Genomic DNA, 17,788 nt, shown 5'->3' with positions numbered 1-17,788 from the left:
ATGTTTGAGGATTTAACAAGTCCACTTACTGCAGGTTATGAGTCGTCTAGCAGTGATAGCTTGGACAGTGAGTTAGGGATTCCTTCTGTTATGACACCTGGTGCAAGGTAGAATCGGTATGTATCACCTCATGAGAGGCAAGCTTAGAGTGAGCCACAGTTGAGGAGATCTAAGAGGGTCACAAGATCAATTGGCAGGTACACATACACTAGATATTCAACCCGTCATTATGCCTATATGATTAAGGTTACAGGTTTCAAAGAACCCACTAAATTTGATGAGGCAGTTGCAGATGAGAACTAGTGAGCTGCTATGGACGAAGAGTATTCAGCTTTGGCTGAAAATGGAACATGGAAATTGGTTCAGTTGCCTGAAGGCAAAGTCCCCATTGGCTGCAAATGGATGTACAAGGTTAAATGCAAGTCAGATGGGTCATTGGAGCGCTATAAGGCCAGAGGCTGATTGCAAAGGGATATGCACAACAGTACGGCCTTGAATATGAGGAGACTTTCAGCTTTGTGGCTAAAATAACAACTATTAGAACAGTCATTGCATTGATAGCATCTAAAGACTGGAAGTTATGACAAATGGATGTGAAAAATGTATTTCTGAATGGTGATTTGCAGGAAGAAATTTATATGGAGCAGCCTAAAGGCTATGTGCATCCGAACTATCCTACACATATATGCAAATTGAATAAGGCATTACATGGGCTGAAACAGGCACCTAGAGCATGGAATGCTCGAATTAGCAGCTATTTACAGCAGCATAGATTTAAGTTAAGTGATGTAGATCACAGTTTATTTGTGAAGAAGACAGATCATGGCTATGTGTTTCTGGTTGTTTATGTAGATGATTTAATTATCATTGGAGATGATGAGAATGGGATTGTTGAAATTAAATCATTGTTGCAAGCTGAATTCAAAGTCAAAGATCTTGGTGAGCTGAAATATTTTCTGGGAATTGAGGTAGTGTCTACGCCTCAAGGCATCTGACTGTTACAGAAGCAGTATGCTTATGAAATGTTATAGAAGTATGGTATGGTTGAATGTAAGCCTATGGATACACCCCTAGACCAAAATGTCAAGCTGCAGATTGATGTTGGGACAAAAATTCAGAATGTAACCATATATAGACAGATGGTGGACAACTTGATCTACTCGACCCGACTTGAGTTATGCTGTGGGACTGATCAGTCAGTTCATTCAGAAGCCTCGCAAGCCATATTTGGATGCAGTCAGGAGGATCATGAGATATGTAAAGGGTATTATAGATTATGGGTTGTTTTATGCATATGAAAAACCCCTTGACTTGACAAGGTATACCGACGTTGACTGGGTTGATTGTGCCTATGACAGGAGGTCAACCAGTGGGCTATCAAGCTCCACCCCGTCTCTCTTTATGTCTATATGACTTACTGACATCAGCTGGATACAGCTGTACATGTGTGTGTCATTGAATAAGTCTGTAGACTTGACCTAACCATAGTTAGATGATGGTTAGTCAAACCTAGTGTAACTCTCTCTTTCAGTGTGCGACTAAGTGGATAAATAATGAGAAGATAATGAAGATGAGCTGAAGGCTCATGGTTCTACTCCACTCTCTGTCTCTTCTCTCTTACAATACTAGTGCATTCAACATAGCTAAGGGTCCCAACTGATCAGGATTCATATGATTCCACAAATCTAGTGCATTCAACACAGCTACGAGTCCATCTCAAGTATACCTTTCCATCACAGCATGTGTGATGACAAGACGTATTCTCCAAGGGCAACAGTGCACAATTATATATCGTACATTAATTCATTATGCAGTCAGGGATAATCTTGCAGTGCAGCCCACATGTGACCTTGTTCCCTGGAGACTTGCAAGATGCTTATTGCCGTAAATTAAAAAATTTGACTATGCAACACACTCGTCCATCTGCCTAAGCAATCGTTGAATACAGCATAGGCTGAAGATCATGATGAAACAGCATTGCAACTCCAGAATAGTGAGTCAGAATCAACACCACACACACAATCTCTACTCACTTCTCCCGCAAAAGAAGATGCAATTGCTTGTAAATTTGTGCATTCTACATCTGTATTAAGTCATGTAATGAGCTTTCTTTCCCCCCATTAGACCCACACATGTAAACACCCATGCCTCCCTGCCAAATATTAGCCATGAAACAATGTAGGCATCTCCTATGGACACCAAGGGTAATCTGTGATCCAAGAAAATGGTGGAGCTTGACCACAATTATGATCCTCCTCCTCGGGCCACCGAACAAGGAGAACTCAGCACAGCACGGATAAAATGAGGTGCTTCTGCTTAGCTCCAGCTGAAAGTGAATATTTATTTCCAAATCCAATGAAGATTGGAGAAAGGACCCCTAGCAATGCTGGAGTCTCCTTTTGTGAATTTGACACTTAAAACATTGTTTCTTAACTCCAGAGTCCAAGACATGACTTGGTGTAGTACTACAACATTTTCCTTCAGTCAATGCTGCCAACATGCAACCAGAACCAGCCTACCTTGCCCTTTGCTTTCTCCTATACAAACAGACTCAAAATCCATGTTTGCTATTTCATATCCTGTGAATTGCAAACTGTTCCCTCAAAACAGTTGCATTGTGCTGTTGACAGCTGCAGCATCAGCCAGGTGGCCACTAAATTCAGAAAGAACCCCTCCTGCAGGATAAAAGAATGACTCTACTATCTCTACAACCCTGTCCATGCCAACAGTTTTCTCATTCAAACAGAGACTTTGTACTTCGCAAAATTTCCAATTTTCACCTGAGTTCAACCCATGATGAATGTTTATGTATGACAAAATCTGTTCAACAAAACAACCAAACTGCTGAACATCAAGTCTCTGTTGTTTGCTGTCAAACTTTTCTTCACATGTAAGATGGTCAATCAGAAGCTGTGGCTCAAACTCCTCATCAAGCAGGACCCTTTCAGCTGTAACAGAAAATAGAACTTCTTGTGCATGAAGATACTGAATACCACAGGCAACACCAACAAGAACTCTGTAGCAGTCCTTGATGGCTAGTGGCTTGCACATTTGATTGGCAACATGTAACCAAACATCTAAAGATCCTTGCTTGTGTGTGTACTTGTAAACACACCAACTGCGAGAGTCATGAATGCAAGTCGCATAGAAAGGGACAACATTGCTGTGTCTCAACTCAAGTTTCTTTGATATTTCAGTCCAGAATCTATTGTTTTGAGCTGGACTTTTGATCTGTAACACAAGAATGCTTGTTCCATCACTGAGATCTCCACAAAAACTTGAGTCTAGAGTGACATTTTCTGCTCTACAAGTAAAATTAGAGGTCACATTAACAAGCTCTTCATATGAAATAATAATGGTGGGAAGAGAGATCTCTGATTTTGATAGAAATCCAGTGAGCTGTTCATTAGATATCAAAGCAGGGGAAACAGGAACCTCTGATTTTGCCAAGAATCCAGGAAACACCTCTATATGTCTTGTTTTCATTAAAAGCAGTTTGAATTGTCTTAACGTCATAGTAATGGTGGAAAATGGAGGCCGAGAAATGGGATTCAGTGACCAGCATTTCTGAATAAACTCGTTTAGGAAAGGAGGACAGAAAGAAGGTAATTCCGGCCTGATGCCTCTTTTGAGCATCCCTTTCAGCTCCCCCGTTGTCTTTATACATCCAAATGGTTCCTGTCCTGTGAGGCAATATGCACAGGTCATTCCAAAACTGTACACATCAGCTTCAAATGAGTATAGTGCACTATCAGCTTCACTCTCAGTCGACAGAGGCCAAACCTCAGGTGCTCTATACACTAGGGTACCTACTCGAGGTGTCATCCCATAGCAACCATCAACATTCCGTCTGGCCAAACCAAAGTCACAAAGTTTTATACGTGCATAACCCTCCTGCATTAGCTCCTTGCATGAGCCCAAGGGCTGCACTAGAACATTGGAGGGCTTGAGATCCCGGTGCATCATGTTCTTTGAGTGCATGTATTCCATGGCCCTCGAGATTTGCAGGAGAATATCAATCAGCACTGGTAACTGAAGGGGTTCCCTCAATTCCCTCCTTTCAGTGATGTAAGATGCAAGATCACACTGCAAATGCTCAAGAACCAGCGAGCATGTGTTACGTCCACTATCCACAGACCATCCCAAAAGCTGAACAATGAAAGGGCATGCCATTAACTCAACAAGTACTGCTGCTTCATGCTCAAACGAGGTCTTGGAGTCCCTGTAATTGAATTGCTTGGCCGCCACTTTCAGGCCCAACCAAGAGGCCTCAAACACTGAGGCATAGCCGCCACTACCAATCAGATACGGTCGAGATGGGATAATCAGATCCTGACTGCTTATGAACAAACTAGCAGGAAGCTTCTTGGAGATAAAGGAAGCACACTCTAACTCTCCTTTTCCTGCCAGTACTGCCAACCTTTGTGCCAGGAAACTTACTGTGCTATGCATGAGCTTCTTGGAAGCACTCCAAAACGTTTTACTTATCAGATTCACCTTATCATTCTTGTTCTTCATTTTCTGCAACAGAGAAAGGAGAGATTGAATATCCTGTTCTCGACAGCTTAGTACATGATCCGAAACTTGGGCTTCCATTTCAGCATAGCATTGGGTGATGCCCTGCCGCATGATCTGTTCTTGGGATTCTACAGTTGCTCCACGCATGCTTTGCAAAGCCAGTTTCAGTCCAGCAATGCACCACATGAGATCATGGAAATGGATATCATATGCCTCTGTGGAACTGCCATGAATAACAGCTGTCACCCACCATTTAGATGCCCTACAAGCATCAAGGAACATCTCCGCTTCTTTGATTACTCTATACAGCTCCTGAATGGCCAGTGGTGCACTCTGCAGTTCATCCAGGATAGATGAAATGTCTTCATCAGAGCTTGAAGTCATCGATTGGCCTCCAGTTTTGTCACAAGTGGACCACCATCGTGAGAGTGTCATCTCCTGCAAGAGAGATTTCATTGTAAATCTCGATTCCTTAGTGCTCCACAATTTAGATTTGTCAGGTTTTGAGGAGGTCAGAGAAATGTCATTGCCAAAGAGCCTATGTAAGTTGGATGAGAAGTACAAGCAAAGAGCTTGGCACTGTGTGATGTTAAACTTGTAGCCTCCATGATTGTGGAAGGGTGATCGTTGCAGGGTGTCTGCAAGACAGGGAAAGAATGACATTGCTTTCTTGGGCAAGCCAAGCTCAGACATGCATGTGGTCTCCCTTCCAAAGTGCTGATTGTAAAGCTGATGCGCACTGTTAAGACTGGTTGCTGAAGAAATGCACAGAGCTGGCCCACATCCTGCCCACTGTGCTTTACAGTAATTTCTGCTCTAATCAGGGGTAATGCCCCCATGTTCTGACTGCCCCAATTGAGACTGATTGCTGAAGAAATGGACAGAATCCTGCCATCAGAGCTTTACAATGACTTTTGTTCTAATCAGGGTGCCCACCATGTCCTGATTGCCCCAATTAAGACTGATTCATAAAAGAATGGAGAGAGTTAGCTCACCATGTCTTGCCAGCTGAGCTTTACAGTAATTTTCTGTTCTAATCGGGGGTAATGCCCACCATGTTCTTCCAGCTGGCTGCCCCAATTGGGACTGATTGTTGAAGAAATGCACAGAGTTAGCCCAACCTGTTCTGCCTGCTCATTTACAGTAATTTCTGTTCTGATCAGGGATAATACCCACCATGTTCTGACTGCCCCAATTGAGAGTGATTGCTGAAGAAATGGACAGACTTAGCCACCATGTTCCGCCAGCTGAGATCCACAGTAATTTCTGTTCTAATGAGGGCTACCCAACCGAGCTTTACATTAAAATCTGTTCTAATCAGAGCTTCGTTTTATCCCAATTTTATTCCTCCGGAGAGCCGTATCAAAGTGTCCAACTTTTGCAGAAGGATGAACTCAACTCAGCCCACCTCACAGTAAGTATTAGGAAGAAAGAGAAAGCCTCGCAGTTGCCGTGTGGCCAACAAGAAGGCAATATAAAACCTGTCATCACCTTTTCTTACCATCGTCATTAGAGTCAACGGCACACGCTCTCAGAGTATTCGTGTAGACTATTACCTTGTATGTCAAGACAACAGCTAGACACTGGGCTGCACCATCTATCTATGTCTATATCTATAGTATTTTTGTATGGAAAGAAATCCCAAACCTCTCTCCTACCCAACATGGCAAGTGAAGAGTTCTCTCAAACTTGATTTACTTCAAAATATTTTAAAATTTCAAAATAAAAACTCACATTTTTCAACTTTTTCCTCCTTTAAATCACATGCTTTGGAGGGATATTGCAAGTCTATGTTTGGTAGAGAAAGATTAATTGTCTCTCTCTCTTTCCACTATCCCGTTCGGAGTCAGATCGTAGCTTGCATGTCTATATTTGGCCATCTTCAACACTTTGGAGATGTATTGCAGGTCTATGTTTGGTAACAAGAATGATCGTCTCTCTTTATCTCTCTTTCATGTCCTAGTTGGACACATGCTGCAACTTATAGGTTTATTTTTGGACATCTTCAATGCTCACTCTCCATCTTCAGGAGAAAGGTAGCATTGTTCATGTATTCACTCAGTCCACCTCAGTGAGTTTTCATGACTCTCAATGCTTCGTTATTGAGCTAGATAGCGTGAACAACCCTCAGCATCCTCTTTAATGTCGCTTATAGGCAAGGCATGGATGTGCTTGTTGATCTTCTAGTCCAAGTACTGTGGGCAAGAACAATAATCCCACATCTTATAATAGCAACTTAGAGCTACACAGCCTGTCCTCATTGATACATGTGCTCATGATGATGACTAGCTAGACCTTAGCACCATGTCAATCCGTCTATGGCAAGAGAGGTGGTGTGAATCTTTAATTTGGCTTTGTTTCTAGCATCATCAAGAGGGGAGGAGTTTGAAGGACATCAATGTGGATAGAAAAGCATTCCTTCCTCTATCCAAATCAAGAAGTGGAAGGAAATTCACCATCATGAGAGCATAACAACAACCACATGCATGCCTTATCAACAACTTTGATGCCCTTCTCAATCCCCACTAATACGTGAAAAGGCCATTTTGCAAGCAAGGGTTGGAGGTTGATGTCTACTTCACTCTCAACTAAATACTTTGGTAAGTTGATGCGAGGGCATAGGCCTGAGTACATGTGTGGTCTTATCTCTATATATTGTTATGGTTATTGTCTCCTTTCTCTTAGTATACCACACGATTTTACACACACACACACACGTATGGATTAATACATGAAATGTTTAAACAGGGAATGCATACTAATATCAACAGGACTAATACTAAAGACATTAGGACTGATACCAAGAATATACGCTGATACTGGGAATGTGCACAAAGAGAGAGAGAGAGAGAGAGAGAGAGAGAGAGAGAGAGAGAGAGAGAGAGAGGGGACAAACTCCATAGCAACATTGACTCCTATGTACATGAATAACCTCTCTTAATGGAGGATGTACTTTTGCATGATACACTCAAACCTACATTTGTTAGGGTCAATGAACTTATTGATTTACATTTCAAAGGAAATTTTTGTGCTAACCCTTGATCTCTGCTAAATAACGCACCTCCAAAGGAAGCAAGAACTCCACTTGACCCAAAAATCTCATGTAGGACCAAGGGCCACAGCAAAAAAACTCCTATGAAAGAAACTATGCATATCAATAGAAAAAGCAATGTGCCATGGGGGCTAAGGAGCCAAAGGCGGTGTGGGAGGTGTCACTTGGCTAGTGATGGGGAAGAAGATACTAGAGTGTGATGTTTGTCATTCCCTCTGGGTAGACAGTTATGGTGGGATGGGGACGTTAGCCAAGTCTTTTTTTTGTGGGGGGTGTTGGGGGGGATGGGTGTGTGGGTGGCGGTGATGACAGATGGACAAAAGTCATGTGCAGAGTGGAGTGTTGTGAAGAAGCTTGTGGTGGGGAGGGAGGAGGATGGTGTGTTGACTTAAGGGGCAATGATGGGGGCAGGGTGGTATGTGAAGTGGTGGAGGTTGAGGCGGGGTTGGTGTAGGGGGGTTGTGCACGTGGGGTGGGATATGTTGTGTCTAGTATAGGGGAGGTGGAAAGGGGGCACATGTGCTCTTGTGATGGGGGAGTATTGTTATTGCAAGGGGGGCTATCTAGTAAGAGGCATAAGTGTGACCACCTACCCTTGATTGAGTGTAATGAGGTTGCATGGCTTGCTAAGGTCCTCCTTGCCTCCTACCCTTGTGTCATTAGACCCTCATAAACCCATTATCCTCCTATATGGCCACCTATTGTGTGGCCTTGGTCTCGAAGTGTGTGCACTCAAAGGCTTGATGGCCAAAGCCATGGTAGTGAAGGCACTGATACAACTCCCTAATCACAATGATCTAATGTCTAAAAGTGTGTCTTTCCATCTCAACCTTTAAACATTTACGTATTTCCTTAGTGTCTTCCATTGTCACATGTACTTTCAAGACCCCTACCCATGTCACTACATCAACAAATGGAGGGAGGACTATGCCAAAAAGGTTCCCAAAATCCTCTACTAACTTGATAAACTAAGAGTCTGGGAAGACAAGGGTGATCGTATACAATGGGGAGTTTATCATGTTGTATGAAGTTGCCAAGTGTGAAACTCTCATACCATGGGTGTAGGTACATGATGCCCTTCATGGAGACAGTTGTCAATCAACTTGTATGCCACATCCACGAAGTGAGCCATACCATGAAGATGCCTTGCTCCATCAACACCACCATTATTATTCACAAGATGCCGTTGTACAAGGAGGAGTGAAGGCAGTCCTGAAGTTGTGCCTTGGACACAACGTCCTACGACCTATCCAAAGATTGCGAATCCCCCAATTCCTTCTCTGTGGCACTGATGGATAAGAGCTCTTCCTTCGTGAGAGTGACATGCAAGGCATTTGACTAGGGGCACCCATAGAATGCTATGGTGTTGAACCACAGGTTTCCATTATGAGTCTACACTGATGTCCTTCTAAGGGAGCTCCTATATGACTAGGGTGAAAGTTGCTGCAAAGGGAGGGATCAACTTGTAGAAACCTTTTTCAGTTGAGATGAAAGAAGAGGCAAGGATGGGTTCGAAGGTGGCCAACAATTGCCTAAGAATAGGTGGGAAAGGCAGTAGGGAAAGGGGAGGGACATGCTTGAGAGGCATTGTGGGGGGCTGGTAGGAGGGAACAGAGCTGTGGGAGGGTGCAACATAGGACAGAACCTGTGGAAGGACTTACTACAAAGAGAGCTCGCCAAATCGAATTCATGATAGTTCGATAGAGTTCGCTTTTCACGCCAAACCATCCGCTCTTTAGGTCACTGAACCGGCTTTATTGCCTCTTTTTTAACTTTCACCTTCTTCTTTGGTGGTTCCTTATCGGCTTTACTTTCCACAGGCTTCAAAGGTCCCCCTTCCATGGCAGGATCCAAAACTTGCGTTCCTTTGTCACCTTGTTTAGGGTTTCCGTCAATAGGCTTATCCTTGTCGGCTTCTCTACCCTTTTGACCTCTTGTAAGAATAGCCCGCAGATTAGAGGTTTCAGCATCATTAACGCGTACAGCCTCAATCAAACTAACCTTGAAGGTTTCTATGAAGAATATTAAGAATGTGTTGAAGATTTGTTGTGATAAATTTGTGGGAGAATTTCTTTATGCTGATGTATAAAGATTTGTGAAGATTGGTATTTGTTTTCTTCATGTAGTTTATAAAATTATGAAGAACATGCTTGTTGGTGTGACAAGATAGATTTTCTTGCATTAGACTTCTCGTTTTTCTTGGGGCTCCATGTTTTTGGTGTGCAACAGGGGAAAGCTGTCATCAATAAGCACCAATAGAGGCTAAAAATGGAAGAAGTAGAATTGTTGAGAGGAAGAAAAGCAATGGAAGATTATAGAATCTCTGCTACTATTGAGGAAGAATTAGAGATCTTCATTGCCAAAGCCACTTTCTACAAGAAGTACATCCCTCAATGGTGGAAGCATGCCTATATCTTAATGCAAGCTCTATGTGATAGATTGATCCCACTATCTTTTGAAGCTACAAAAAGTTATATTATAATAGCCAATTTTTTTCTACAAAACTAAAAGGCGAAGCAAAAATAGAGAGAACGATCATCCATGGGAGATTTGGCCTTCATTGAGAAATTTCCAGAGTGTGAAGAAGTTTTAGGAGTTGTGGTTAGTTGAAGTTCACAAGAATAAGACAAAAAAGAGTTGAAATTTGTTCATGGATGCTCAACACCAAGATAGGTGGGATGCTTCATGCATTGATAACCTTCTATTTGTCAAATTCGCAATCCACTGGAAGCTAGTAGATAGAGTGTTCTTCACAACCTATGCTATTGAAACTCTTCAAAGGTGGTATTATCAAGACAATGACACTATGGTGATCCTTAAAAGAATAAATTTTGATACTTATCTTCCCCTCTATAGTGGAATGAAAGCTTAATTTAGAGTCATTGAAAAGAAAGAAGTAGAAGAAATGTTAGCAAGAGAATCCTTTTGAGACTGAAGCTATCTTGATTCTGTTCTGTTGAGTATAGATAAGTTTGGTAGGGCTAACTCCTTGATGAATGATGCGATCAAGAGGCAAGCACTAGAACGAATCCAAAGACACCTAAGAAGAGAAAATGCAAAAATCAAAGTCGAGAACAAGCTAGTTGCAAAAGCTTTGATGCCCTTGCGGCACTCTTTAAAGAAGTCCCCATGGCGAGTCTAGGTCCCCTTCCTAGCTAGATACGTCCTGGAAATATTGATGATAGGCTAGTGAATGTAGTCCCATTGTTAATCTTTAAGGGAGAGTATAATGAAAACCTTGACCTTCATGTAGTTGAGTTCATGGTAGCATGTGTAGCCAACAATGCCAATACCCCTGAGCATTGGTTAGATGTTCCCTGCCACTTTCAAAAGTGTGGCGTTTCAATGGTATGAGAGACAAGAAGCAAGAACTTTTGGCACATGGGCCAACCTAAAGGTGTCCTTCATTACAAAATTCAAGTGTGAAGGTTTTGAAGAGTAGATGTGAGAGAAGTTCATGAGCTTAAGTCAGTCCTATGGTGAATGGTTGGAAGCATGTATCTCTAGAATGGAATCCATACTAAAGAGATAGACCAACCATCACTTGGATGATGGCATCTAAAAGGGAGTTTTTCTTAGAGGTCTACAATTAGAAGTTTGTAAGTTTGTGACATTGAGACCAATTAATCTACAAGCAACAGTGGAAGGTGCAAGACTCTATGATGAAGTTGAAGCATGACAATCGATGACCTCAAGGAGAGGAGTCTTACCTTCTTCCATTTCGGGAATGGTATACCCACCAAATGCAATCCCAGAGAATTGTATCCTACCCATATCCTTAAATGAAAATAGTGCCCAGTACAATGTATCAAATCCACAATGTGGCCGCACATAGCAATATCTCAATTGATGGAACAATCATAACAATAGTAGTCTCAAATAGTTCCCCCAATTGGTAACTCAACACAATAGTGGAACCCTACCAACTGGAACCAACAACCACTAGTTTCAATAAGAGCTCTAAATTAAAATTAGAATAGAGAACCCTTTGGACCACCAACCCAATCAATCTACGCAATGATTACAAAGATTTTTCAAAACCCTACTGTGAGTACTCTAGGAGGAGAAAATTTGAAGGACTATTTGTCCAATTCAGTTTGCAAGCATTAATAAAGTGCTAATGGATGTGATTACAAAACCCTACTGCGAGTACTTTAGGAGGAGAAATTTTGAAGGACTATTTTTCCAATTCAAATGCAAGCATTAATAAAGAGCCGATGGATGTGATTACAAGATAGTCGCAGGCACTGAAGGTGAATAATCTAGTTCTGCAAGAGGTGGAAGAGATGTGATGCAATCTAATATATGGTGCAGAAAGTACCATCGAGTGGGATATTCAGCCAATTGAATGTACATGAAAACCAACTATCCATGGAGCCTTTTGTTTGTACTATTTAAGGAAGAACCATGCAGAAGATATTTGCTCTTTGAAGGAGATGCATGAACAAAGGAACAAAGATGAAGAAGCAAGATTGAACTTGTTGTATTAGAGCAGGGACACTAGGAGAGGATGGTTTTGAAGATTGAAGTAAAGGAGAAGATGCAAGGATTTGAGAAAGCAAGAAACAGGTAATAAGCTCTTCCATTCTTCCACTCTTTCTCTTGGATAGCCTGTGGAGGCACCAAAAGCAAGGGAGAGTCAAAATCTCATATTGATATTAGATTTAATGTGTGAGTAGAGTATTGTATATTTTACAAATTAGCCTTTTAGGAGAGTCTTACTTTTTTTTTGGGCCATCTGAGCTTGTTTCAAGCCTTGTTTTAGAACCGTAAGATTGTGGACAACAACAATTTTGGGGTACATTGTGATTTCGGTTGTGTCAATCAAAAGTGGGTGCACAAGTTATAAATTTCAAATCTCTAAGCCATGAGGTGTTTGCTAGGAAGTAAAATACAAGTTCTATTTGCAAACATATTGCAAATTACATTTACTATTAAGCAGTTAGTGAAAGAGGCTGCTTGGTGTATTGTTGTACACTCATTGTAAAAGGTTGTAGAAGACTTGCTTGTTGTTTTGTATCAACTTTGTGAAAATAGCAGAGAACAGTGGAAACCCTATCATTGAGAAGTTGGAGAATAATAATTACCTATCATAAAAGTTTCGTGTGATATTTTTTAAATTGGAAAATGCCTTTATAAGTTTATTTTAGGTAAAGAAAAGGAGTCAAAGCTAAGTAATCATGTGATTGCAGAAGAATTAGATGTGTGAAAATATTGAGACATATCAAAACTTTAGAAACTTCACATATAGCTTGGACAACTTTTGAGACTATGTTTTCACTAAATACAAATAAACGAAAGATTCAACTCAAGCAAGAGTTGAATACTTTGAAGAAAGAATGATGTATATAACTGTGTATATTTTAAAAGGGGAAAGCATTGTAGATGCCTCAACAATTATTAATACAATATCTAATGTTGGTGGTTTGGTTTCATCTCTACCTTGGGTGGGCCTTAATAATGAGAAGACCTAGAAATCATTTACCACCTCCACATATCTAGGAAAGTTGTTTGTAGTTTTTGATGAGTTGAGTTGGTCTCTCTCATGATCATTGAAAAGATCAAGATGCAGGGTGAATTATATGAAATAAATGGTGAATAGGTCCAAGAATTTTACTCAAGTTTAGGAAGAGGACATGGTATCCTCTTCAAAAGACCATGGTATGGGATGTACTGGGTATAACCAACAAAACAAGTTAAATCAACTGTTTGGTGAAATAAAGGTTTCAGAAGGCCATGGAAACTTTAGAGACAAGGAGAGCTCTAGAAGAAGAGGTGGATGGTAGAACAAAGGATCTAGTAATTTTGGTATTTCTTGTCATTTTTGTGGCAAAAGGAGTCGTATTATAGCCCAATGTTATGCTAAGAAGAATTATATCCGTAGTGGTAAATTGCAGCAAGGAAACTATGTATCAACTTCACAACAAAATTAAGAAAAAATTGAGTGTCCATTTGTTATGTAGCATATGATGAATGCTATTATAGAAAAGGGGACACATGATGATGTATGGTATGTTGATTTAGGTGTGTCTAATCCTATGACTAGCTATGCTGAATGATTTAGAGAGTTGCAAGACTTACAAAATACAAGTTATGTGCAAATAGGTGATAATTCATACCACCCAATTTCATACATTGAAAAAGTTTCATTGTCCTTGCATGATGGTCAAATAAAAAGTGTGTCAAAGGTATTATATGTGCCATCAATCACAAAGAATTCAGTGTTTGTTGGCCAAATGATAGAGCAAGGGCTACAGATTTGATTTAATACAAAATGTTATTTTGTGGAAGACTTTAATGATAAGTGTAGGTTGGTCACAAAGGGAAGTAGAGTTGACCGCATGTTCACTTTGTTAACAAACACGGATCTAGAGCTAGTTAGCTATGGTGGACGCAAATCAAATACACGATACATTATCAAAATGAGAGATTGTAACTCAAGTGAATTAGGTTCCAAGATAGATTAGCTTGGACTCATAAACACAATCTTGAGTGACTCAACTGAAAGTACCATTCATTCAAATGAGTGTCAAGTACATGCCTTTATAGCTTTTTAGATAGTACCACTTTTCCTCTCTGTGCTTATGGGATTTCAGACATCTCTTCCTAGAGCATACATCATTGTCTCTATCTCATACAAAGCCACTTATGGGCAAGCCTCTTTTGGGCACATATTCAGCCTCTATGGGCATACATCATTTGCTATTCTCAACACCCCCCCTCAAATGATGAGTCTCTACCCTTGCTGGCTTTTTGCCCCCCCTGCATGGAAACATGGACCAGGAGACTAGCTCTTTGGCAGCCTAGTCAAGTTAAGGCTTGAAACTTTACATTCTTGGTAAGGGTTTTAAAATCCACCATGGGAAATAAGATCCACTATGAGAAGGTTTTTGTTATCGGCAGCGGAGAATATTTTCTTCATCTTCTTTGTGCTTCTTTCGCACTCTTTGGTACAGTCTTAAATCTTCTTGGACTCCCTTTTTCTTCATGCTCTTTTTCTTCATTCTTTTGATTGATGCTTAGTGCTTTTTCTTGTGCTCCAGTCTTCTTGGTGTAATCTTAAAAAAATAATAGTGAGTTTGGGATGGATACAAAGAGGTACATTGCCTTGGCTTGTTAGACCCTTCTTGACATTCATGGTCTTTGAATGCATGATTTTTTGGAATTTTTGGCTTTGACTTACTAGAAGGAATGTCATTGAATTTTCTCTTGACATTGGTTTCTTGAGTGAAGTGCACGCAGACCATCTCAAATGTGAGTATTCTCGAACAATGCCTAATCCCTTTTGCAAGTGATATTTGGGATCATAGATATTGAAATGACACACAACAATGCTAGTGTCAAGAGACACTTGATAGAGTTGAGTGAAGGAGATTGGAAGCATACATGTTTTTTTAAAAAACTGAGATCAATGTGAATGGATTGAGAAGGCTAGTTTGAGGGAGAGGGCTCAAGTGTGAAAAAGGTTTTATTGGAGGAGGTTTTTAACCTTAATGCTTAAGTTTTAAGGAAAGAAAGGGATAATGTGTTGCTTCTTATCTTCACTGCAAATAAGACCGCTAAGCCCCACAGCTGCACTGCTGCCCTCATTACTGTACTTGACCTTCTTCTCGAGCGACTGGAAATGGTTGCCATACACATACTCGAGCGTGAAACCTTCCTCATCATTGAAGAGGAGCAGGTGGCCGTGCCACTCCCAGATGCGGAAGCCAGTGTCGGTGTCCTCATGACTGGAAACACAGATGTTGTGGTCGCTGATGGAGATGGCCTTGCCGAAGTTGGGCTTGAGAGAGGCCCAATCACCAAAAGTGATGATCTGCACGACCTTGGCCTCAGCTTCCTTTGACGCCGAGTAGAACACCTACGATAGCTTCTTGCTCTTGCTCGACTCACAGGCTTCAATGCAGAAGAGGCTCGTGGCTTATGTAATAAATAACGAGTGTTCAAAAATAAAAAAACTTCTACTCTCTTGCAAGCGGCGAGTTGCTTTTTTTTTTTTTTTCTTCCTCTGGCACTTCTCTGAACCCTAAGCTAGCTGTGTGAGTCTTTGATTCGATGCACTTAATATCACCCACAACTCTCTCTCTTTTCTTCTGCAACAATACTCTTGAGCCAAGAGTGGCTATTGGGTAGTGGAAGGATCTCCTATTTCTGATGAATGCACCAGAGAAGCTTGAGTTCTTCTTGTAGTATCCTGCTGCCACTGTCGTCACTGTCTCTCAGATCAGGTCGTCTACATCAAGCTCCATGACGTTGACGGTCAGAGCTTTAGATCTTGCATCCGGAAGCTTAATAAAGAGATCATGCCAAACATGTCTCGTATTGTTGTAAACCCAAACAAGCTGGTGATAATCTTGAAGGGGCAGAGATCGGTGTGGACTAGTTTGCACTCTATTACAAGGAGGATTTGTCAAAACAGGATGCGACTGAAGATGATGAGGCTCTGCCAACTGAAACTTCACACCTTCTTCTTCTTTCTCTTCTCCAAAAACACACCCTTAAGCAGGCCCCTCTTCTTCTGCTTCCAAATGACAACTTCTTCTTTCTTGAGCTTCTTTACTTCATACACAACACTGGATGTTGGATTAAAAATTTCGAAATAGAGACAAGCATGTACAAGGAGAAGAACGAGATGAAAAGGGTTTAGACTATGCAAGGAAGAAGGGAATGTTAGGAAGCTATGCTCACTCGCTATCTAGCTCAGCCATAGCTCTGATACCATGTTAACAAACACGGATCTAGAGCTAGTTAGCTATGGTGGACGCAAATCAAATACACGATACATTATCAAAATGAGAGATTGTAACTCAAGTGAATTAGGTTCCAAGATAGATTAGCTTGGACTCATAAACACAATCTTGAGTGACTCAACTGAAAGTACCATTCATTCAAATGAGTGTCAAGTACATGCCTTTATAGCTTTTTAGATAGTACCACTTTTCCTCTCTGTGCTTATGGGATTTCAGACATCTCTTCCTAGAGCATACATCATTGTCTCTATCTCATACAAAGCCACTTATGGGCAAGCCTCTTTTGGGCACATATTCAGCCTCTATGGGCATACATCATTTGCTATTCTCAACACACTTTAGACGTTGGAATTTGTGGTATGAATGTTGCTTTATATGCTAAAGGTATGAGACTGGGGTTTGTTGATTCCAGTTGGTAGGGTTCCACTATTGTTGTTGAATCACCACATTGGAGGAACTGTTTGAGGCCATTGTTGTTGTGATTAAACCATCATTTGAGGTATTGTTGTCTTTGTGGGGCCACTATGGATTTGGTACACCATACTGCGGCATTGTTTGCATCCGAGGATAGGGGTAGGTAATTGTCCTTGGGATGACTGCATTTGGTGGGTATACAATTCTTGGCATGGGAGGAGTTAAGACTCCTCTTCTTGAGGTCATCGACAGCCTTGCTTCAACTTCATCATACAGTCTTGCAACTTACACTCCGCAGCTTTTAGCCCCTCACCTTCACCTCTTACCTCTATTTGTCTACTCTCCTATTCAATTCAACCAATGTGGTGACGTTGGTTCTGATCGATGGTGTTTTTCCATTTACCAAAGAAGAGAAAATGAAAAAGATAGGTCATGAGAGAAAGGACTTTGGTCCCAATCATGTCAATCTACTCTTTACGAAAAGGTGGAAACACCCTCGAGAGGAGTAGGGATTTTAAAAAATAAAAAATAATAGAAAATACATAAAAAAGAAAAAAAAGAAAATTTAAAAGTATTATGAGAGAAAACGAATAAATTTCCTATCATAACAGGCCTCGTCCATGAAAAGGTGGAAAACACCCTTGGATGGAAAGCTGGTTGTGGAAAAGGTGGCAACACCCCGCAATCTAGAACAACTAACTCCTCAATGGACATTCCTAAGATGTAGCTCTAAAGCCACCTTCCTTGTGCTCTCATGGTAATGTAGACTAGACATGATCTTTTTGGTGCATCCATTTTTTTTGTTTAGCATAATCTCATTGATTTGCATATCACAATGTCTCAAAATGCAATTTTTTTTTGTTTAGCATAATCTCATTGATTTGCATAGCACAATGTCTCAAAATGCATTTTTTCAACAAGTAACAGTGACTAAGATGGAGAACATGATTTCAAGTGTCACTTTTTTTAAGGAACTATTGCATTAACAAATAGGTGCAAGTGGTTGTTATAGGATATCCTGCTTTTAGTATTGCAAAATTTCATAAAGTATATG

The 17,788-nt window shown here is 40.9% G+C and overlaps 1 protein-coding gene across 1 annotated transcript; it reads right to left on the bottom strand.

Moving 5' to 3' along the window:
* Positions 1–1,177: 1,177 nt before the first annotated feature.
* LOC148008297 (uncharacterized) lies at positions 1,178–6,092 on the bottom strand. The gene is made up of 2 exons (XM_087674336.1): positions 5,514–6,092; positions 1,178–5,386 (listed from the first exon to the last, which is right to left on the bottom strand). The coding sequence occupies exon 2, from the start codon at positions 5,209–5,211 to the stop codon at positions 2,602–2,604; it is 2,610 nt and encodes an 869-aa protein (XP_087530462.1). The 5' UTR covers positions 5,212–5,386; positions 5,514–6,092; the 3' UTR covers positions 1,178–2,601.
* Positions 6,093–17,788: the final 11,696 nt, after the last annotated feature.

The sequence above is a fragment of the Lygodium microphyllum genome, unplaced genomic scaffold, assembly GCF_053477565.2.
Source record: "Lygodium microphyllum isolate KBCC unplaced genomic scaffold, Lygodium_microphyllum_v1.1.10 scaffold_208, whole genome shotgun sequence".
Lineage (NCBI taxonomy): Eukaryota > Viridiplantae > Streptophyta > Polypodiopsida > Schizaeales > Lygodiaceae > Lygodium > Lygodium microphyllum.
Note: the sequence above shows the minus strand (reverse complement) of the source record. Positions and strands in the feature narration are given on the sequence as shown.

Excerpts from the sequence above, each read along its gene's own strand:
- LOC148008297 (XM_087674336.1), bottom strand. The coding sequence starts at position 5,211 with ATGTCTGAGCTTGGCTTGCCCAAGAAAGCAATGTCATTCTTTCCCTGT.